At 58.1% G+C, this 22,040-nt stretch overlaps 3 protein-coding genes across 4 annotated transcripts; 1 reads left to right on the top strand and 2 right to left on the bottom strand.

Annotated features, from left to right (window-relative positions):
* The first annotated feature begins 4,398 nt into the window (after positions 1-4,398).
* TSSK2 (testis specific serine kinase 2) lies at positions 4,399-5,667 on the top strand. Its single transcript, XM_044241046.1, has one exon. It carries the CDS (start codon positions 4,399-4,401, stop codon positions 5,485-5,487), a length of 1,089 nt encoding a protein of 362 aa, XP_044096981.1. The 3' UTR covers positions 5,488-5,667.
* A 1,924-nt stretch (positions 5,668-7,591) lies between these two features.
* On the bottom strand, positions 7,592-17,090 carry ESS2 (ess-2 splicing factor homolog). 2 transcript variants are annotated; one of them, XM_044243733.1, is made up of 10 exons: positions 16,932-17,090; positions 15,783-15,951; positions 15,591-15,692; positions 13,416-13,585; positions 13,185-13,302; positions 12,773-12,906; positions 11,855-11,957; positions 10,777-10,886; positions 8,487-8,602; positions 7,592-7,970 (listed from the first exon to the last, which is right to left on the bottom strand). In XM_044243733.1, the coding sequence occupies exons 1-10, from the start codon at positions 17,064-17,066 to the stop codon at positions 7,691-7,693; spliced, it is 1,437 nt and encodes a 478-aa protein (XP_044099668.1). In that variant the 5' UTR covers positions 17,067-17,090; the 3' UTR covers positions 7,592-7,690. The 2 variants fall into 2 exon arrangements, with proteins under 2 accessions (XP_044099668.1, XP_044099669.1); XM_044243734.1 differs by lacking the exon at positions 7,592-7,970 and adding an exon at positions 7,977-8,284.
* Positions 17,091-19,953: 2,863 nt separating this feature from the next.
* GSC2 (goosecoid homeobox 2) lies at positions 19,954-21,532 on the bottom strand. Its single transcript, XM_044244409.1, has 3 exons — positions 21,277-21,532; positions 20,911-21,164; positions 19,954-20,344 (listed from the first exon to the last, which is right to left on the bottom strand). The coding sequence occupies exons 1-3, from the start codon at positions 21,530-21,532 to the stop codon at positions 20,240-20,242; spliced, it is 615 nt and encodes a 204-aa protein (XP_044100344.1). The 3' UTR covers positions 19,954-20,239.
* Between the last annotated feature and the right edge of the window lie 508 nt (positions 21,533-22,040).

Below are 22,040 nucleotides of genomic sequence, written 5' to 3'. Positions count from 1 at the left end.
TCACCTCTAGTTTGGGAAGATACATCCCCATGTGCCCAGCCTGACTGTGACCTCAGGCCCTGGACCAGAGCAGAAAGCTGAGCAAGGAAGATGCTCTTTCAAGAGGGAGGCCATGAGTGTGGTGCTGGGGAGCGGAAGGGAGCACGGAGAGGGTAAGACCAAGAAGGGCAAGGGGGCAAGGGGACTGCCTGCAGCAGAGGGGCAGGAGACGGGGCTCCTCTGGAGCTGGGGCTGAGGATCTGGGCCCTCAACATCTCAGTGCCACTGCCTCCCCAAGGCTGCCGGTGGGGAGGCGGCCTGCCAGAGGCCAGTAGACCAACCTCTCAGCCCCTCTTGGGCTCCCCACCCTGGTAGGCAACTTATTTCTTTCATTCTGTCCACCAGGGCTCCCCCCATGGCCAGCCAGCATCCGGTTCTGGACACCTCCTGAGTCATCCTGCCTGTGGTCGTATCTGCGGCCCACCCCCGACCCTGGAAGTGTCGCTGGTTAGGGGAGGGGCTTCAGGATGGCCCAGCCCCACCCAGCTATGTGTCCCACAGTCACTGCGTGATCTCGACCACATCCCTCTCCCCTCAGGTCCCAGTCTGTCCCAAGCAGTGATGCTCCATGCCAGAGTGGCTAAGCGGACATTGGCGAGGAGAGAGGACAGGTGTGCTCACAATGCATGCCTGTGCCCTGCCGCCATCATTGTCCTTTAGAGGGAACAGCCCTGCCTTTAGCACAGGCTGCTGTGCCCTGCACGGCCCACCCCCATCATTCCTAGGCTGTTACCCCTCACCTCAGCTGTGGCAGCCCCTTTCTCTTCCTCCTCGGCACTCACTCTGGACCACCTCATGAGGATCTGCAGATTTGACATACCAAGAGGACAAATGCCTTCAGACTTACCCACCCTCTGCCCATGTTGGTGACCTGGAAAGTCCCCAACCCCAGGCCCCAGGAGGAGCGGGGTCCAGGGAGTGCCCTGGCTCCACTCTCTTTGTGCCCCGGTGCACATCCACTCCCCATCTCTGCTTGGCTCCCACCCTCCCCACAGCCTCCGTTATACATTCTATCTTCCCATCTCCATGCTCCTGGGTGTCTGTCATGAACCCACAGCACAGCGACCTCCCAGCCCTCTACCCGCCCCATGATTCCCCCAGTGGCCAGCGCCTCCCTTCTGCACACAGTCCAGATCCCACAGCCCTCGGGAAGGATCCCAGTGCCTGGCCTTGGCATCCCAGGTCTGGCCTCCTCCTGACCTCCCGCCCCCCTCCCTCATCCCCACACCCCCAGATACATGTCCCATAATCGTGTTTGTAGATGCTCCCCTGTAGATCTTACCCATGTCTCCACGATTAGCCGAGGGGCTGTGGCCTCCACAAAGCCTTCTGAGCTCGGCAGCCCATCACTCTAAGCTCCTCTGGGGCAGGCCTGTGAATGCTGAGGTCCAGGCGCAGAACCGACCCTGGGCAATACTGGGGGAGCCACCCAATTTCCCCCCAGAGACCCCAGGAACCCAGCATCAAGCAGATTATCCACTGGCAGAGTAAAATTCCAGAGCACACAGGGTTAGCTGGAGTGAGGACATCCTGAGGACAAGCTTGTGAACCTCCTCGCCTTGGTCATCTGTGGTTTGTTGTGGTCATCAGGGTAGTGGGCAATGAGCAGCAAGAGGGCCTGGGAGCAACTCACTACAGCCTAGCCAGAACACAAGCCTGGGCAGGAGGGGCCCCATGAAGGAGCATCTACTGTGTGCTTTACAAGTAGAGAGAAGGCTCAGAGAGGGTGGGCAACTGCCTGAGATCACACAGCACAGAGTAGTGGCCCAGGTGACTAAAGCCCACTCCTCCCCAGGTGGCTTCATGTTCCGGGCCACTCCCAGGGTCAGCCCTGGATCAGACACCTTTGATGATCCTCCCTAAGGCTTTAGGATCAAGACCCTCACCATGGCCTCCAGGGTCTGCAGGGCTCCCTCCCTTCCCTGCAAATTCCCACCATTCTGTGTCCTTTCAAGCCATCATGAGCTCTAGCAGGTCCTCGTCCCCCTCCATGGGGCAAACTCCTCAGACCTCAGCCCTCCCAGCCTCCCTAAATCCAGGCCCAGTTTTTCCCTCACAGCCCCGTGTTCCCATGCCAAAGGTTGCCACCACTGGGCATTTGAGCTGTTGGTGTGACATGGAAGCTCCCTGTCCTCCGGGCTTCAGGAAGGCACGGGTCCTGTCTAGTTCATCAGCGAATCCCAGCATCTGGAACCAACCCTCAAATGCCTATAGGGTGAGTGGAGAAATGGAGGAAACTGAAACTCAGAGAGAAGTGGCCTTGCCAGAGTCCCGAGTTCTCCCATGCATAGGGCTACAAGCTGGGAGTAGCCCCTGGAAGTCGCAGGTGCAGTGGAACACTTGCCCGCCGCAACCCACCAGGAGGGCCTGCCTCCCAGCCCCAGAGGCTCAGCTCGTACCTCCCCCCCCACCCCCCCACCCCAGGCCCCCGGGAGCCAAAGAAGTCACATGGCCCTGGGCAAGGGCAGAATATGAGGAAGCAGAATCCACAAAAAAAGGGGGAAACAGGTGGGTGAGCAGAGTCTGCTAAAAAGGCCGACAGGCAGGGGGTGCCCCAGACAGAATATTAGGGAGTGCAGGAGAAGGGCCGAGGAGACTGTCATTCTCCTGGGTCCTGGCTTGCAAGTCCTCCTAGCCAGCCCCTCCCAGGAGGCAAAGGTTCTGGTCTTCGCTGCCAAAGACATTCCAGGAGAGAGCAGGCATCAAGCCAAAGCCACTGCAACAGAAGCCCCAGAGAGCAGGGAGCAGGCCTCAGGGAGGCTGTGGCTGCTGGGGGGCTGGACGCCGGCCACCCTGCCCTGGAGAGCTTCCACATGAACCTCCAGATGCAGGGAGCTCCCTGTGTGCCTCAGGTGGGTCTGCGCGTCTGCCTGGCATGTTCTGCCATCAACCTGGCAGGGCCCTACAGATCCTCTGCACACTGGCCCCTCCATCCCCTCCTCTCCCGACCACCCACACAGAGGCAGGCCTCCTCCTCCTCCCCCTCTCCCCTGAACACAGAGCACATGGTGTGCCCACATGTGGCCACAGGATGCCTGTGAAGGAGAACAAAGGAGTGGCAGGGCTTCCCAAGCACCTGAGACACACACAAGATGCCACATTCCCCAAAGCAAAAACAAAAGGGTTTTCATGTTGCTTTCTGGTGCAAAAGATAGCTTGAGAGATGTAAATCCCAAAGGTCCACCAGGCCACACGCCCGCTCCTCACAAAGGTCCAGAGTGACATAATTCAGGACCTCCGCACCCCCCACCCCGGGCCCAATCCCCAACCCTGCTCCTATGAGGACCCCCAGCACCAAAGCTCTGGCCAAGGCCCTGCCCACTCAGGGGTCAGCGCACCAAACCCTGTCTCCCTCTGCCGCTCAGTCCCTGCAGGTCCACCCTGGGCCAGCCTCCTCTCTTGTGGTCAAAGGCACTGGCCTCCACTCTCCCTGAAGCCCATTCTCTAGACACTCTGCCAGGGACCATCTTAAAATGTGACTTGGATCCTGGCTCTTCCGGCCCCCTGAAATGGCTGCTCGCCACTTCTCTTCTCCTCCACCCTTCCTCCACACAGTAAGACTGAGCAATTCTCAGAACAAACTATCACCACTCCCAGGCTCTTCCCTGCCTGGATGCCTCACCACCTTTTCTACCTGACTGAGGCCTGGCCTGGCCTCCAGGCAGGCCCCAGCCCTTGGAACATGCATCTGCCAGTCTAGGGCCCAGGGCCCTGCTGGCCCTCCCAGCCCACTCACGCCCTGCCTGCCACAGTGGCACTCCTCTGCCCAGCCTTCCGCCCCGAATAGGAACTGCTCTCATTCACAAGGCTGGCCAGACCAGCGCCATTCCTCTCAGGCACTACCAGTTCCAAGGAGACAAGTCCTAGAGAGGGTTTTCTTCACACTCCAAAGCAGCTGCGGGCCATCAGCCCTAGTAGGACATGGGCCAATGTAGGGTCAGTCCACACAGACAGGAGAAGGAAACAGGCGTGGGGCCAGCACTCTGGCTTGACCTGGGTGGCCCTTCCGTGGGCCTGACTCATGACAAGGAAACGGCAGCGAGGAGGAGCAGGGAAGGTTACCGCAGTCCTGGGTGCCGCCTTCCTTCTAGAGGGCGGGGAGTGGGCACTCCTGGTAGGCCAACCTGGCTTCCAGGGTTCCAGGGGCCCTGGTTCCCCCAGCTCAGTCCCTACTCCCGGCAGGCTGGCTTTATGACTTCACATGCTGAAGTCATGCGGGGACAATGCTGAGCGTTCCACCCCTCCAAGTCCAGGCCCAGCCCAGCCAGACGGCTCCCCACAGTGTAAATGAGGACAATGCCCGCTGGCCCACGGGGGGAGGGGATGTAGAGCGCAGTGCCGCCAGCCGCTCCTGGCACCATGGACGATGCCGCGGTCCTAAGGAAGAAGGGTTACATCGTGGGCATCAATCTTGGCAAGGGGTCGTATGCGAAAGTCAAATCTGCCTACTCTGAGCGCCTCAAGTTCAACGTGGCAGTCAAGATCATCGACCGCAAGAAGACGCCCACCGACTTTGTGGAGAGATTCCTTCCTCGGGAGATGGACATCCTGGCAACCGTCAACCACCGCTCCATCATCAAGACCTACGAGATCTTTGAGACCTCTGATGGGCGCATCTATATCGTCATGGAGCTTGGGGTCCAGGGTGACCTCCTGGAGTTCATCAAGTGTCGGGGAGCCCTGCACGAGGACGTGGCTCGTAAGATGTTCCGCCAGCTCTCCTCAGCTGTCAAGTACTGCCACGACCTGGACGTCGTCCACCGAGATCTCAAGTGTGAGAACCTTCTCCTTGACAAGGACTTCAACATCAAGCTGTCTGACTTTGGCTTCTCCAAGCGCTGCCTGCGGGACGGCAGCGGCCGCATCATCCTCAGCAAGACCTTCTGCGGGTCGGCGGCATACGCGGCCCCCGAGGTGCTGCAGGGCATCCCCTACCAGCCCAAGGTGTATGACATCTGGAGCCTGGGCGTGATCCTCTACATCATGGTCTGCGGCTCCATGCCCTATGACGACTCTGACATCAAGAAGATGCTGCGCATCCAGAAGGAGCACCGCGTGGACTTCCCCCGCTCCAAGAACCTGACTGGCGAGTGCAAGGACCTCATCTACCGCATCCTGCAGCCGGACGTCAACCGGCGGCTGCACATAGACGAGATCCTCAGCCACTCCTGGCTGCAGCCCCCCAAGCCCAAAGCCATGTCTTCGGCCTCCTTCAAGAGGGAGGGTGAGGGCAAGTACCGGGCCGAATGCAAACTGGACACCCGGCCGGGCTCACGGCCTGACCACCGGCCCGAGCACCGGCCAGACCATAAGCTGGGGGCCAAAACCCAGCACCGGCTGCTGGTGGTGCCTGAGAACGAGGACAGGGTGGAGGACAGGCCGGCCGAGTCCTCCAAGGCAAAAGATCATCATGGCACCGGAGCTGAGGTGGGGAAAGCGAGCACCTAGCGGTGCGGAGGGCCTGGGGGGCGTGGTGCGTGGTGCGCGCCCACATAAACTAAATAGGCAGTAGGAGCTGAAGAAGGCACAGGTGCAAGGAACAAGTAAAATCCGTCAATTAAACCACTATTTTGATTACGTTCTATTAGCTTTCTTCCACTTAGTAGCAAAGACATTAATTACTGACCACCAAATAAACCGCAAAGTGTGTACAAGCATTAAGAGTGCCCCGTGAGGAGTCTTTTTCTCTAGGACTCAGCCAACCACCCCTCCTGCGGCGTGGGGGTCTCCAGCACAGGGGTGCAGGGCCTGGTGCTCGGGCACAGGCAGACTCATGGCGAGGCCCTGTGGGCAAGAAGACCTAAGCCGCAGCCCACAGCCCCCCCCCACCATCTCCCTCTGACCCACCCCGGACCTAGCACCTCCAGGGTTGGCCGGCTGCATGTGTCTCTCTGGCTCAGGCCCAGCACAGCCCACCCTGACCTTGACCCCATCCCACTCCGTCAGACTGACCCTTTCTCCTTATATTCCACTCCCTCCATTCCTGTGGTCGAGATCAGTAACCTTGGCGCCTTGAGTGCCCTTTCATTTGCCAGAAAAGTCCCAGCCCAGACATCTCAGCGACACCCTTCCTACCCCTCCCTATCCACCCCATACACCAGCCAGTGTTCAGAGGCGGCCAGTGCTTGGCTTTAAGTGGCCTTGCCTAGACAGCATCTCCCTCTGCATCTCCCACCCACTCAGACCTGTCAGCCTCCATGCTGCTGTGGCCCACCCCTCCCCTTCCCTATGGGGTAAAAGCACCAATGGCCATACTTTCCTGACCCCCTGGGCGGTCCTGGTGCAGTCCCAGCCCCCTTGGTGAGTTATAGGGCTTGGCCCCCTGGAAACTGGCAGGAGCTGACAGTCGAGTGCAGACTAGCAGGTGTCTAGGCAGGCAACTGGCCCCACGCGAACCTTCAGGGAACACACCATTCACGAAGGCAGCAAGGACCCATGCAGGACAACCCAAGACCATGGCCCAGGCAGGGCTGGGTATGCTCAAAACAAGAAAGACTCTGGTCTGAGAAGATTCCAGGCTGTCTCCTTGAGCTGTGCAAGCCCCTTAGAGAGCATGACCTGACCCCACTTAAGGCCTGAAGAGACCCATCTGGGAGCCAGCATGTGAAGCATGAAGACCCACCTCCATGTGAAGCAGCTGGCCCAGGCCTCCTGGGGGAACCAAAGCCCTCAAGGTCATAGGCAAGTGTGGCCTGTGGCCTGTGGTGCACATGGCGCACTCGGGTCTGCGTGGAGCCTGGCCCTATTGCTCTTTGACAGTATGGCCTGGGTTACTATTACCCACAACTCCTGTTCGTGACTCAACAGTATATGAAGGTAGTGCCTGGAGCACTAGGACAGGGAAGGGCAGGAAGAGAAGATAGTCCTGACCCCCTGAGCTGGAGACCAAGTGCTTGGAGAAGGTGACATTGAGGCCACTTTCAAAGTGACCACATGGTCTGACACGTAGGACCCACGCAGCTCTGTCACCAGCAAACCACACAGGCCAGGCCCAGCTGAGGCTGAGAACCTGGACCCAGAGCCCCAGGGGAACCTGAGGGGCCGAACTTTCAAGGACTCTCTCCTTCCCTCAGGGGGACAGAACTTGGGGAGCATGGCCCAACGAGCTGTGAGCTCAGTGCGGAAGGTAGGTTCCAAGCTCTAGAGGGGCCACAGAAAGCAATGCAAGGAGTGGCGGGAAAGGCCAGAGACCCTGAACTTCCAAGTTCACCTCACCCAGAAGCTTCCTCCCAGGGAGGCCTGCAGTCCTGAGACTACGATGTGGTACAGGGGGTCTCTAGCACAGGGGTGAGGGTGGCTTGCAGGGGGTCTCCAGCATAGGGGGAAGGGTGGCCTAAGGGCCACGCAGAGTGGGCCAGAGAGACAGGTCCTGCCAGACTGTGCTAGGTGCTCTTTAATGACGGCTAGACAGAAAGAGGCAGGGGTCTGATAGAAAACAGTGATCTGCCAGAGCCTGGGATACATCCCAAGGCCATGGGGCAAGTCTCATGCCAGCCTGCCTGAGGCATGGCATCTTTTCAGTGGCTCCTGGGACAGTCAGTCACCATTTCTGGCCCGGGCCCGGGTCCCCAGAAGGCTGGAGTCCTCTGCTGAGCGGGCAGCTGCCCCGCAGGCTCCACGAAGCTCCCACAGGCCCGACCCGGGCCTGGCTCTAGAAGAAGTCTGAGGCCTTGCGCCGGGCAGGGAGCTGCAGCAGGTTGTCCGTGATGGAGGCTGGGTCCTGACTGAGGGGGGTGCGTGCCGCAGAGCCAGGAGCCGGTGTGCTCGTGGGGGTCTGAGGCCCACCAGCTGGGGTCTTGAGGTGGCTTGAGCGTGCTGGAGATGGGGTATAGCTGGCCCGCAGGGCCCGGTCTGTGTACTTGCTGGCTGTCCTGCTTACAAGGCGCTGCAGGGCTGGGGACATGGCTGGGCTCAGACCTTTGGGGGTGAGGCTGGGGTGGAAAGGGAGGGGGAGAGAGGCATCATTAGGCCCCACCAGGCACTGCCAGCAGCAGGGTTTCCCATGGCCCCACAAAAACTAGTGGGAGATGCACGGTCATTATGAGCTGAGGACACCCGATGGCCTGGCACATAGCTATGTAGCCAAATTTAAGGTCAAGTTGTGGTGCTGCCCTTGGAGGTGGGACTGCGATGGACCCCAGCTCTCTCCAAGGAGAATGATCCACCTGTTTCTACAGGGCTGACAGGAGCTCACAGCGGGATAAGGAGCCCAAAGGTGCCTCTTAGGGATGTGCTGAGGCGGCATCTGAAGAAGGAAAAGACGAAGAGGAGCCCTGCATCCTGGCTCATACGGGCCGTGCCTGTACCAGTGGAGCTGCCACAGGACCCACCCCAGAGCCCCCAGGCCTGCCTGCACACCGTGCATCCACACGGCAGGGGCTGTGGCCAAGTGGGAATAGGGAGAGACCCCCCCACCCCACCAGCCCCGAGGGTCAGGCACCCCTCACCTGGCCAAGTTCTCTGTCACTCTCCTCAAGGCCTCCTGCTTCTTGGCCCGGTTCTTGGCAGCGGCCTCGTTGGCCATCTTCAGCCCCAGCCGTTCCCTGCGGCCGGGCTCCAGGATCTACAAGGCAGCAAGTGTGTGGCTGGCCTGCCATCTAGCCAGCCAGCCCCTTGCTGCTGGGGCACCTGCCTCTTTCCCATGGTGCCCTGTGATCCTCACTGGGCACAACTCACAACTCACTGCTGTCTCCCTAAAGCCCCCGAAAGCTGCCGACCAGCTCGCCTCAACTGCCCACCCGCCAAAGGCCCAGGCCTCCCACCTGTCGTCACGGTTCCCTGCAAGCCAGCGGTGCAGACTTAGGAACCTCCGATGGTCTTTTAGAAAAAAAGGGGGTCTTGTTTGAATCTGCTTCCCTCTGATTACTGGAGTAAACCCCTTGCTGACTTTAACCCCCACTGACCTTCTGTATTTCTTCCCAGAACTTCCCAAAATCGATCTTGTCCTATTTTTCTATTTGAGTGCTTGTTTGTTTCCTTACAGTTTTCCCCCATCAGTTCTGTTAAGCTCTGCCATACAAACGCCTTCTGTTACTCACTTTCACGTTTACTTACGATGGGGTTTTTTTGCTGTAGTTAAGTCTACCACTGTGTATAGTACTATCTACCCACCCCCCTCCCCGCTTCCTTTGTGACCCTCCCCTCTTTGGTTTACTCCCTCCTACCTTCACACCAGATTAAGCATTGACTATTTTCCTCTCATTGTTCACATGTATGGTTTTCTGCACTTAACTCTCCCACTTGGGGAACTCGTTCTGCAATACGTATCACGCACTCGTGTCCGATTACAGTCTACTGCTCAGCACGATTTGAACTGTCGTTGGTCACATACCCTGAATTTGGATTTGGACGGACGTTTGTTCAGAAGCTCTTCCCTGCTGCCCGGTAGGCACCGGGACCAGGGCGGCCTTCTGACAGCCCCGTGCCTCTGGTGCACTGCCTCTCTCTGGTTTTTCTTGGTTATTCTCGTGTCCAAGACAAATATAAGAACCAACGTGCCAAAATGATTTGCATATGTTCTGTGTGGACATGTGTTCCCTCTCGAAACGAGAGCGGTGCTACACCAGGGAGGCCCTGTGGCCCACACCCTCCGACTTTCCTTCTGTGAGCCCACAGCACTAGCCTGTGGTTTCTTTACGAAAGCCAAGGTACTGCTGGTACCTTCTGCTGGTACTTTCTGCTGCTAAAGTCAGCAAGATCTCTCTTTCTGTTGCATTTCAAACTACACAATGCAAGTGTTTAGAAGGACTGGTTCAAGACAGCCCCGAACCCAGCTCCCTTAGCAACAGACCTATGTTAATTCCAGGTTCCATGCCTGACCCTTGGGGGTTTCAGAGCAGCTGACGTAACCCCCACGCCCTTTGCTCTCCGCAACAACACTGCCCTCTGCCGCCTGCCATCTCCTAGCATTCCAGGTTGGGACTGCTGGCCCAGTACCCCGAAAACAGAACCACATGCTCCCAGCGTCCAGCAACTTCTCTTCCATCTCGTTCCAAACTATGCCAGCCACTCAGCTTTCCCAACAAGCTGTGTGCAAACCATAGTGCCTTGCCTTCTCAAAGCCACTCTGGGGCCATCCTAGGCCACCTCATCTCCACAAACCACCTGGCACCCAGCTCCCCTGCCCTACCTGCTCCAGGCCTCACAACCCCACACTCTTTTTTTTTTTTTTTTAAGATTTTATTTTTATTTATTTGACAGAGAGAAATCACAAGTAGAGAGGCAGGCAGAGAGAGAGAGAGGGAAGCAGGCTCCCTGCTGAGCAGAGAGCCCCATGCGGGACTCGATCCCAGGACTCTGAGATCATGACCCGAGCCGAAGGCAGCGGCTTAACCACTGAGCCACCCAGGCGCCCCACAACCCCACACTCTTGATGATTCTACAAGACTGCTGCCTCTTGGTGCTTGCCCTCCTGTAACCAGAGGCCTTCCTCTACCAGCACGTGAACCTTCAGAGGACACAAAACACAGCCCACCGAACACTGTAGTTCTGAGGCCCTTCCCGGCCCGACCCTGCAGGCTCACAGGGTTGTGGCTCTGGTGCCCTCGCCCCACACCTGCCCTCAGTGCCCTGGTCTTCTTCAGAAGTGCAGTGACACAGCCTGGAGCACAGCTCAGCCCTCTGTTGCTTCTACTTTGACCAGTGACAACTAGACCATCCTCTGTGCATCAAGGCACAAGTGCTCCAAAGACTGAGTGTCTACCCAGGGTCCCATCTGGGCCTCCCACTGTGACCCACCTTGAAGGCTGGCCCTGGTGTCCTGTCCACATAGGGGGTTTCAGATCCCTCAACTCTCAAGGGAGTATTTTCAACCTCCCCCCAGGTCATCAGCGGCGACTCGTTCACACCTGCAGATGGAGAGCTCGGTTACCTCAGGCCTGGGGACACAGGTGGAGGCAATGCCAGGCCCTCCCTCCTGTGAGAGCCAGCTCCCACCATCATGCATGTCCCAGCTAACCAACATGAAGGCTGGCAGTTGGCCCACTCTCCTTCCCCGTAACTCTGGAACCCCAGCTCCTCTGCCCCCTGAGAGGACAACACCAAGACCACTTTAGGCCCAAGATGGGCCCAGGCCCTGATAGCTGCAGGGCTTAGCTTGGGAAGGGGGCTCCCCAGAGAAGATGGGCTGGGTCAGCTAGGCTCCCATCCTAGCACATGGCCACCAGGGCCTCCTGGAGGTTGCTATGGGACCCCACCCCAAAGGAGGGGACACTTGAAGGTTTTCAGAGTACCCAAATCTGCCAGGACCCTGGGCAAACCTATAGTGCCTCCGTATACCCTGGCCTGCATCACAGGAACCAGCAGCCCAGAACACAGAGGCCAGTGCTTGGGGTGGTGGGTGGGAAAGGACACCACGTGCATCACTGCACTGTGAGATTGTCCCCCAAGATTCAAAACCTCCTGTGTGAAGACATGCAGGGCTGGAGCCTGGAGCCTTTTCTCTATGCCCAGCCTCCCCCTGTGCCCTTCGGCATGCTCACCACAGCCTATCTGTCCAGCAGAGCTCCAATACCCCTGGTTCCCAGCAAAACCAGTCTGTCCTGCCAAGCTTAGGGCAAGGCAGGAAGACCGCTAGGCTCAATGGACTGGGTCCTGTCTATCTCAGGTCAGTTCACCTGAGAGTTCAGCCCACCCACAGCTCCGTGCAGCCCTGTCATTGCACAGGTGGGTCACAGGGTCTCTGAGTTACACGAAGCACGTGTCAGACTTGGAGAAGAGTCAACAGGGCCCAGAGCCACCTGAGCAGCCCACCTCCCCACAGGCAGTCCTATCACGACTATCAGGGGGCCGGCCTGCCAGCGGGTTCAATTCTTACCAGGGGCAGGAGAGGGGGTTGCAACAAATCCGAATCCGCCCACTCGTGGGGAATCCTGAGGGATCAGCTCCTTGCCATCAGGGCCTACCTTGCCCTGTTTGTGCTGGAACAAACAAGAGAGACTAGAGTCAGGGAGGCCCAAGCCTACTCTTCCCAGCTAGCTGATGGAAAAATGCACAGGAACATGCTGGCAATGTTTCTCCTCCTTGGGGCAGTCCTAGAGCTCAGGGGCTGGCACACCCCCCTTTGGAGAAAGAGAGGAAGAACCTCAGCCCCTGCAAAGACTTTGAGGACCTGTCAGAGTAGGCATCAGAGCAAGGGAAGCTCCCCCTCCTTCCATGCAGTGCAGGGCCAGGGTCCTTGGCCTCAGTACACACACACACAAGCTGCTTTCAGCAGCTACTGACTCAGGCCTTGAGGAAGGCCTTAGGAAGCCACACTAATTACTGGCATATATGCTCTGACCTTTCCCACAGGGCATCCGCTGAAGCCTCCAGAATAGTCTCCCCACCTCCTGACTCTCCCACTTCAACCCCATGACCACTGGAGTCGCCAGTCCATCATGACTCCCTGGCTCAGACATCTCTGCTGTCCACCCCACCGAGCCTCACCCTACCCCAGCCTGCCCACACCATCTACCCCTGCGCTACCCGTGCACAGGTGTGGGTCTGGCCGGCCTGGGCTGGCTCCCAGTGGCCTCTCTTCTCTCAGGTGTTTGTCCCCCAGGAAGCTGGCACTGAACTGACCTACAGAATGTCTCTGGCCAAGAGAGTGCCCCAGCGGAAGCCCATATAGGACAGGAAAAGACTCAGGATCCTGCCACACAGGACCCCCAAATAGTCACATGCTGCTAGGCTCCGCCCAAACCCAAGAATGGTACCAATTTAAGGCTGCCCACAGTCAGCCCCGGCCACTCACCTGGGCATTGAGGGCGGCAGCCTGCTGCAGCTGGGACCTGCTCAGGGCCTGGCTAAAGGGATCCCTGAGGAAGCGAGTGTTCTTATGCACCACCTGCCTCGGCTTCTTAAACAACTGTTCTTCATCAGGCACACCTGGCAGATCGAAGAGAGGTGGCAGGGTATCAGAGGTTGAGGGGTGCCCCATCACTGCCCCACACTCAAGGCTTGAAAGAGAGGCTCCGGTGAACAGAAGCATGAAGCCAAGCAAAGCGTTGGGCAGCCCCACTCCCTCACTGACAACACACGGACCCTTCTGCCCAGAGGCAGAGCAGGACCCCTCTGAGCCCAGGGAGCACAGACACACACACCCTGAAGGCCGGATACAAACATTCAGCCCCACTCCATGCTGCCTGCCAGTCCCGCCTGCTCACCCTCAGGGTAGTACATGAGGGAGTTTTTCGCCTTGTACTTCCAGGTCTCCACGCCGGCCTGGCTGCTCTCAATGGCTTGGTGCTCTGCCGACGGAAGTGCAAGGTTATCTTTCTGCCTCTGCATCACAGGGGGAAAGTGAGGGTCAGAGAGGCCCCCAGGCACTGTGCCCTAGGCCCCAGGACTCCCTCCACCCTGACAGAGGATGCCCATACTCCTGCACCCAAGGACACCTTCTCAAACTCCTCCTCGGCCTGGTAGAGCCATGTGTGCCGTGCCCGGCTCTTCTCCTTGGCCACCTCCATGATCTCCTGGAAGGAGGCATTGTCCTCACTTGTGTACCGGCTCAGGAAGACATCCAGGCTGGGCAGAGGCTCCTTCTCTTCCTCCTCTCCGGCCTCTCCTGCTCAGAGGTGGGGTGACACAGAACCACAAGCAGCAATGAACACTTTGTAGTCACTCAAGTCCCAGGAACCGTGCTACCCCATAAGCAGGATTGGAACCCTCACCCTAGTTGTGCATCTGTGGGTGATGGCCCATGCTACCTGACAACTCCCCACCTGGGGGCAGAATCGCCCCCCACCAACTGCCCAGGGAGCACTCAGGGGCTCTCCATGCCTTTTGGATGTCAAGTGAAATATATGTCTCACTCAGGCAGGAAGAGGGACATCTAGGAGTCAGAGACAGGTGACCTGGTAATGCTTGCCCTGCCACAAGTGGGCCGGTCCCGTAGGACCTGCCTCCAACGCCCCAAGCTCTCCCACCATCCCTGGGCTTTCATTCCCCACCTGCTCCTCCCCTCCTGGCACCTGTGCTACGGGTGGTTGGCTGTCCCCTAAGCCTCCCAACCTGCTAGCAGGCCCAGAGGGCAGGGACCCCAGAGGATCCAGCGCTCCAGATGGAGCCACACAGGCACTGGGCCACAACCCCACCTGTCGCAGCCAGCACCACAGAAAGGGGGACCCCCACTGAGGCGGTGCCACTGCACTGTGCACGTTGGGACACACTCCAGCTGGGCTATGACGGGGATAGCCTTGTCTTCCGTTCCACTGGCAGTCTTGACCTCCTACTCCCTCCTAGACTGCACAAAGCACAGTGGCTAAAAGCTCAAGACCCAGAGTCAGAAAGATAAGGGCTCAAACCCCGTTCTGATGGTACCTACCACTGAGGTTGCTGAAGTGATTCCTAGATTTACCAACAAGCACATTTTTAAACAATGAAAAAAAAAAAATCTGAGAGTTGGCTAGGTGACTCAGTCAGTTAAACATCTGACTCTTGATTTTGGCTCAGGTCGTGGTCTCAAGGTCATAAGATCGAGCCCCACATTGGGCTCTGCGCTCCACACAGAGTTGGCTTGAGATTCTCTCGATCCCTCCTCCCTCCTCCCCACTCACACCTGCGCTTACTCATTCAAATAAATAAGAGTAAAAATTTGATAAATAAATAACAAGAATCTGTAAGTTGCCTGTGATTCACCTGCCACATCGCAGTGGAGCTGCGATCAAGCTCCACTGGGTCAAGCTTCAAGGACACAACATGACGGACTACAGTATTGCCACAACAAGCGGGATTCTGAAGCAGAAAATATCTCATCTGCGTGAGCGCACAGGACATCTACATGAGCATGCAATAGACTAGAACCCAGTAGAGAACAGCAAGCATCTTGTCTGTCTGGGCACTGATGTTCTACTGATAAGATCGACTACTGATCATGAGAAAGTCCCATAGCGTGTAGCACACTTATGTCCAACAGGGCTCCAAATGCTCTTCCCTCGGGAAAGTCCTTCATAAAGCTGGCTCGTGTCACGACACCCCGATATAATGTGAAAGACAACTTGTTTGTGCTACTCCCACAACATGTTACATGCTGTCCTAGGTGCGGAATATATACACAGAGGCAAGACAAAGAAGCTCTCATGGTGAGGAGGCCATGTCCTACAGGGAGAAAACAAAGCCAGGCAGGAAGGCATGCTGGTGGGGGAGGGAGGGGTCATGAAAGGGTTTCCTGAATGGTAACATCTGAGCAGAGGTCTGAGGGGAGAGAAGGTGTGAAGCATGCAGCTATCCAGGATAAGTGACTAACTCAGAAGAAACAAGGGCAGGGGTCCGGAGGCCCTAAGATGACAGCGGGAGAGGGGCCCTTCAAGCCATATGAAGCCTACTGGGCAGGGGCTGGCACACAGTGAGCAGGCCGGTGAGAGAGGTGGCGAGATTTCCATTCCACAAGAAGGGCTGGAAGCTCAGGGAACTGCCCCATGCCTGCCTCTCAGACTGGTGCTCTTTGACCCCATGGGCTGCCATTCAGGCCAACAAAGCTTCTGGGACAAGATGTGATCTGCCTCTGGGCAAGACCCTCAGGGCCACAAAGGATGAGATTCATAGGTAAACCCAACCACTCACTCACTCACCATCACCCTCCTCCAGGCCTCGGCCCCGGCCCCGGGCCTTGTTGCCCACCACTCCAGTACCTGTGTGCACATCAGGGGTTTCAAATGTGGCTGGAGTCACATCTAGAAGGAGGAAGGGAATGGGTATTAGAGCCAGCCTAAGGCATCAGTTCAGCAGGAGTTCCCCTCTCAGCCAACCACTGTCACCCTTACAGGGCGGTGGGGGCTCTCGGGACATCTTTCCCAGGGCAGAGCCAAACTTGATGGCGATCTGACGCATCCGTTCCAGGTCTCCATTCTCCTCAGCCTCCAGGTACTCCTTCTGAGCCTGCAGCTTCTCCACATCAGGAAAGAAGTCCCTCTGGATGACTGTCTGGAGCCCCTGTCAGATGTCAATAAATGTCAGAGTTCACATCTGCCTCTCAGTCTACCAATGTACATGCTATGGTCCTTGCCGGGCTCCCAACCTCTGTCCAACCCAGGGATACCCTGAGCTTAGCCGCACTTTCTAATGAGGATGAGCAACCCCTCTAGTCTTGCTGCAACATCTAACTAAACGTTCATCTGGTTTCCACGAAACTTTTCTCTCTCCCACAATTGGCCACTCTCATCTTCTCTGCTGGCTCCATCTCCATACCAGCTGGACCAAGGTGGGTGTTACCCCTTCATTCCATCCAGGGCCTCCTATTTCCAATGCAAACCCTTTACCTGGATGATTTCAGCCTGTCACCCCCACCAGCAGCACTGACTGAGACTCCCAAATCTACCTTCAGCCAGACCTTGCTCCTAAGCTGCACATTCGCGCACCCAGCTATCCACTAATGCCATCTGCCTCTCTATCCCAGAGGCCTGCCAAACGTAACAAGTCCAAAACCAAACTGATTTCCTCCAATCTCCCTGCCAACTCCTCTTTCTGCATGTCTGCTACAGTATTAAAGCCAACTTCAAGGATCCTCCGACGCCCACTAATTCAATGATGCTGACGCAGCAACAGACTGTTTCCAAGTCCTCCAGCCTCTGCATTTGCTGTTACTACTCTCCAGAAAATCCTCTTTCCCACCCTCCTCCCACATGCCCATTCATGCTTTAATAAAATACCTTGTTTCCCTGAAACCCCCTTCTCCGACGAACAAAGCCGTTCTCTCTTGTCCCTAACAACACTGATGCTGCCTCCACCATCAAGGACACCTCTCTGTGCACTGTATTTGTTTGGCTCTCCGACTGTCCACACCCCAAGATCACGGACTCGGGTTGCTCCACCTCCGCAAGAGTACGAATGCCACGACCCGAGAGGAAGGACCCAAGAAGAGCGCGAAGCGGGGGAGAGACCCAGAATTCGCTACCGTCGCATCTAGATCTTACCTCGATGTACTCTTCTTCGTCCAGGACCCGCTGCTTGCTTGTCGCAGCCCGTACCTCTCCTGCCGCGCGCTTCCTACCGGGTCCGGACGCGGCAGGGACCAAGAGAGCCCGGGTTGACGTGCCGGGCGTCTCCATCACTATCCCAGGATCGCTTGGGCGGCCCAGGTACGTAAGAGCGCCGGGAGGCAGTAGGGGCGGGACTATGCCAAATGCGCAGGCGCTTGCAAAGTTCACCAATGGGAGAGCAGCGCCTTTGGAGTCCAGCCCGCGCTCCGTAGTGGCGTCACTACCGTCCCTCTCCCTTATGGGATTTGTAGTCTTCGTCCCTCCCCTCTCTGGTCCTGCGAATCTGGACTACAGGCACCAGGGGGAGCTGTGTTGAGCGAGACTAAGGGGCGTGTCGTTCACGCTCAGCGTGGAAAATTTTAGCACTGAGAAATTTAAAGGCCTTGGGATTCCAGTTTCTCGCGAATCATTGCGTGCGCTTCGTGTTATTAACAAAAATACATTTTAGCTATATACGCGGTTTCAATATTTTTATTCAAACTTTTATGCAAGGAAAAAACCCTAAGACAATTTCTTTTTGATAGTTACCTAATAAAAGAAAAAAAAAATATGAGGTCTAATTTAGAAATGTCTGGTTAAAAATTATTCGGTCCCTGTCCTCCTGCCCTTCAACCTTTCCCCGAAGCCCCTCAATAAAATGGTTAAAAAAAAAAAATTATTCGGTCTTTGGACGTCACAGTGGGTTTCCCAGAAGAGGAGCCTCATTGAAATGGACCAGAAAAGTGCCCAACCATTTTTCAGGCATGATCATTTCTTCCCTAAAAGAGGCTGTGAATTATGTCAAACAAGTTCTGCCCCAGTACAATTTAGTACAATAGGCCGGTCATTCTTTCATTCAGTGGGGAACTCCACAATGACGGTTCTTGCCCTGTGGAGCTGACAGCTCCACGTCCTGTCGAGTGGGGAAGACAGGCACTAGTCAGATCATCCCACAAACATAAAACTGCAGTGAACCGGTACAAAGAAAGAGTTTGTACTAGGGGGCAGTCAGGGGAAGTTTCCCCAGGGTTAGGAAGTGGTTGCAGATCGAGAATGGACATTGATCAGGTGGAGGGAAAGAGCAGGTGCACAGGCATTGCAGCAGGAGGGAGAAGACCTTTGGATATACAGAGTTCAAGGAGTGGTGAGGTGGGAGATGACACCAGAGGGGCAGGGGCCTCATGGGTCACGGCCAGTTTTGTCTTTGGGAACAATGAGCAGCCCTTAGAGAGGCAGGTTCACACTTGTACCCTGCCTTTTCTGGGGAGGGAATTGCAGAGGAACCAAAGTAGCTGCATGTGGACAAGACTGGAGGCAGCTGCAGTGGTCAAGGTGAGGGGGGGCAGCCTTTTCCTCAGGTTGCTACAGTTGAACCTGGGGAGAAGATAGCTTCTAGGATGGTTTTTGAGGGTAAATTTGATTTCTTATATGTTAACTAACTTGAATTTAAATAAAACAAAAATATTGATTTATTGGTGGCCTGGGTACAGTGGGTGGGGGATAGGAGGAGGGAGGTTTGCATGGTGGAAGAGTTTGCAACCGACAAGGTGATTTTGAGATGCTGTGGGCTTCCAGGAGGAGTCGTCAAGGGGACAAGTTGGACATAATATCTAGTTCAGGGAAGAGGTCTGGGCTGGAGATGTAAATGTGGCAGAGAGCTAGGCATTGGAGCCCGAAGGTAGAAATGATAAAGGGAAGAATGGAGAAGAGTGGGGCATGCCTGGGCCCCAGCCTGCAGGACAGCTTTGCCAATGGGCAGCTGGTAGGGGTGAGCCTGCCAAGGAGCAGCTAGAGAGAAAGGAGAGAAAGGAGGATGGTATGCCCACTGGTCCCTTGAAGGTGAGGCTCTGACTGTGGCTGCCTACAAGGACAAAGAGCCAGTCCACGGCTAGGGTCCCAGAGCCCAGCAAGATGAGGGCATCCTGGGCTGCAGAGACACTCTGCACACAGACTGTGAAGTATCCCAGGGCAAAGAGCTTTATGACCCCTAGAAGCGTGCATCCTGAGGGGTGGAGGGGGGTGCCGCTCTCCTGGAGGCCCCCAGCATTGTGAGAGCAGGCCTGGCTGGAGACAAGATGCCTGCTCTGTGTTATCTGAGCTAGCCAGCCTTGGAGAGTCCTGGTGGGCAGTAGACGTGCCTTTGATGAATGGGCCATGTCTCCTTTCAGATGCCTCTGGGGCCCATCTCCTCCAGGACCCACAAGGAGACAGAACATGATCCCCAAGCCAGACGATGGTGTTCAATGCCTTGAGTCCACCGTACGGCCCTATTGGAGGAATCAAAGCCTTGTTTTCTCACTATCTTTCACCCTGGGGCCAGGATGATGGAGAGGAAAACAGGTATCATCCCAGGCAGTGGCAGGGGGGCGTGGTGCATTGGCCCCATCAAACTTCCTCTTGCCCCTACAAGATGGCAGAGAGCAAGGCAGACAGGCAACATGGAAATCCCCACCCATGAGCAGTACTTCGAAGCCAGTGCAGACTTCCCAGGGTGCCAGGCCATGATCCGTGGGGTAGTCTGCTGTGGCTGGGGAACACAGAGGACTCACTAGGCTGTGCTCTTCAAGGTGAGATGGCCCTTGGGTGCGGGGAATGGGGCCATGGCGGGCTTTGAACTCTGGTTGGCTTTTGTGCTCTTTTTGCAGTTGCTTGTTTATTTCCCAGGACCCAGACAAGGCTCACAGAATTAAGGGGCCCAGCAGGGGCTTCTGGAGGTGACCTCACCCGGCATTTTTACCTTATAGCTCTGGACGCCAAGGCCCTGTGCTGGGCGCACAAGCTGGCAAGTCCAGGATGCACAGAAACCTCCCATGGCCCAGGCAGGGAAAGGAGAGGAGGGAGGCCAGCATACCCCAGGTAGGGAGAGGAAGATTCTGCCCACCTCCCCCGGACAAGGGGTGGTTCTTGTCCTGGAATTGGTGGGGACTTGAGGAAGCGAACCTGCTCTGTGCCCTCCTCCCAGCCCCACTGCCCCGCACCCCCAGGGAATCTTCCTGACCCTAGTCACTGCAGAGGAGAGCACATGGAGATGCTCAGTGTTCCCTCCTTTCCCCGGGGCAGGTGACAAGGCAGATGGGGAGTGGGGGGACACACACTTCAGCAGCGGGCTCCTGCCTTGAGCACTAGCTCCAGAAGCCGGAAGTCCTGCAGACAGACGGGAAGAGGCTGGTGTCCTCTCTCAGCTCGATCTCGGGTAGATCTGTCCTCTCTCCTAGTCGGCCCCCCGAAGACGCGGCCAAGACCAGGAATGGCTACCAGGGCCATCAGGAGCTGTCCTTTGGGGCCTTCTTGGCTCCGGGGAGGAGCCTCGAGGTTGCTGACGTGCGTTTCTGGTGTCGCCACTTGGCCCGGCGGTTCTTGAACCAGACCTAAGGAGCAGGAGGGGCCGCTCAGGTCCAGCCCCAGGACCCGCGTCCCCCGCGACCCCCATAGGTGGAGCAGGCGGGAGCTTCCCAGTGGGGATGCGGGCAGACAAGGGGTGCGGGCAGGTACGCGGCAGCGGCACCCATCATCTCTGAACCGCTGCGAAGGGGAGCTGTGGCTCCGGCCGCGGGACGAGAACCACTTTTCCCACCCGGCCCAGCCGTCTCTCTTCACCCCTTCCAACCCCCAACCTGCGCCCCGCGGTGCTCCAGATGCCCCTTCTGCAGCTTCGTGCTCTCTCCGAGTTTCCTAAAGTCTGGCGCATGAGTGCGCGCCTCCTGTATCAGGGAAAACTTAAAAAGTGTAAACCAAAGGAAAACTAGCCTCCCCTCCCGTTCCAGTGACACTTTCCCCCACGTGCCTGTTCCCGCCCGCCCCCCGGAACCGGCCCTGCGCCCCACATTGGTCCCTAGCCCTCTGGAGACATTGCGCCAGGACGATCTTTTCAAAAAAGGAGGAAGGAAGCCAGCCCGCTCGGCCCGGTATAGCCGTGCGGCGGGCGGGCACCCACCTCCACGCGCTCCTCGCGCAGGCGGATGCGGCCGGCCAGGCGCTCGCGCGTGCCCACGTCGGGGTACTGGTTCTGCACGAAGAGCGCCTCCAGCGCCTGCAGCTGCTCCTCGCTGAAGATGGTGCGGTGGCGCCGCGTGCGCCGCTGCGGCCCGGGGCCGCCGGCGCCCGGCAGCGCCCCCGAACCTCCAGTGGGCGCGGACAAGGGCAAGGGCGCGGCGGGGCCCAGCCTCAGCGGCCACGGCAGCCGCGCGCCTGCGGGGCGAGGGCTCGGTGAGGCGCGGGGCGGGGGCCGAGCTCCGCCCCGACCGCGCCGCGCCCCGTAGGACCACCCCCTAGCCCGCGCCCGCGTCCCGCTCGCACTCACCCAGTCCGGCGGCCGGCTCCGGGGGCCCTCGGGGCGCCGCGCGGGGCCCGCAGCAGCAGCAACAGGCGCAGGGAGCGGCCTCGGGCGCCCCGGGCTCCCCGGGCTCCGCGGGGCTCTGGCGGCCGCCGGGCGGCGGCGCGCGGGCGGCCCGTGCCGGGGGGCTCCGCTCGGGCAGGCTAGAGAGGATGTGCTCAATGGAGAAGGGGCAGGGCCGCCCGGGGCCCCTGCGGCTCGCTGCGCCCCCCGCCGCCGCCATGCCCGCCCGGGCCCGGCCGCCGCCGCCGCGGGAATATATACGTCGGGGAGGAGCGCGCTGTAATCCCCGGGCCGAGCGCGGAGTCCACGCGGGCTAATCCCGCGCGCTAATCCCCAACTGCGGCGGCGGGAAATCCTGCTCCGCATCGGCGCGCGGGGGCCCGCTGGGCGGGGGAGAAGCTCCCCCCCCCCCGTAGGAAGCCCTCCGCCCCGCGTTGGTCTTCCTGTCCCCCAAGGGCTGGCAGGACTCGCGGGCAGGAAGATGCCACTGGGAAGGCATGGAGGGCCGCCTCACCCGGCTTTTGGGGGCAGTGGCCGGGGGCTACCCCGACTTTTCAGCTCCTTGGTTGCCCCGGCGCCTCCTTGCCCAGCTCCTGGGTACCTTCTCCTGCAGCCACCGCAACCAGGCCTGGCTCCTCGTCCCCGTGGGGCCCCACACAGGTGGATGGGCAAGTCTAAAGAAAGCCACCCAAACTGACAATCTCTTGGCCCCCAAACTGCTGGGCTTC

Source organism: Neovison vison, chromosome 3, assembly GCF_020171115.1.
Source record: "Neovison vison isolate M4711 chromosome 3, ASM_NN_V1, whole genome shotgun sequence".
Lineage (NCBI taxonomy): Eukaryota > Metazoa > Chordata > Mammalia > Carnivora > Mustelidae > Neogale > Neogale vison.
The sequence above is the reverse complement of the archived record's forward strand: the minus strand, read 5'-3'. Positions and strand labels throughout refer to the sequence as shown.

Coding starts and splice junctions, on each gene's coding strand:
- TSSK2 (XM_044241046.1), top strand. CDS start 4,399: ATGGACGATGCCGCGGTCCTAAGGAAGAAGGGTTACATCGTGGGCATC.
- ESS2 (XM_044243733.1), bottom strand. CDS start 17,066: ATGGAGACGCCCGGCACGTCAACCCGGGCTCTCTTGGTCCCTGCCGCG. Junction 12,907..13,184: donor CCTCATGTACTACCCTGAGG/GTGAGCAGGCGG, acceptor TCGATCTGCCAG/GTGTGCCTGATGAAGAACAG. Junction 8,603..10,776: donor CACCAGGGCCAGCCTTCAAG/GTGGGTCACAGT, acceptor GCTGCCTTGTAG/ATCCTGGAGCCCGGCCGCAG.
- GSC2 (XM_044244409.1), bottom strand. CDS start 21,532: ATGGCGGCGGCGGGGGGCGCAGCGAGCCGCAGGGGCCCCGGGCGGCCC. Junction 21,165..21,276: donor GGAGCCGGCCGCCGGACTGG/GTGAGTGCGAGC, acceptor CTCGCCCCGCAG/GCGCGCGGCTGCCGTGGCCG. Junction 20,345..20,910: donor TGCGCGAGGAGCGCGTGGAG/GTGGGTGCCCGC, acceptor CCTGCTCCTTAG/GTCTGGTTCAAGAACCGCCG.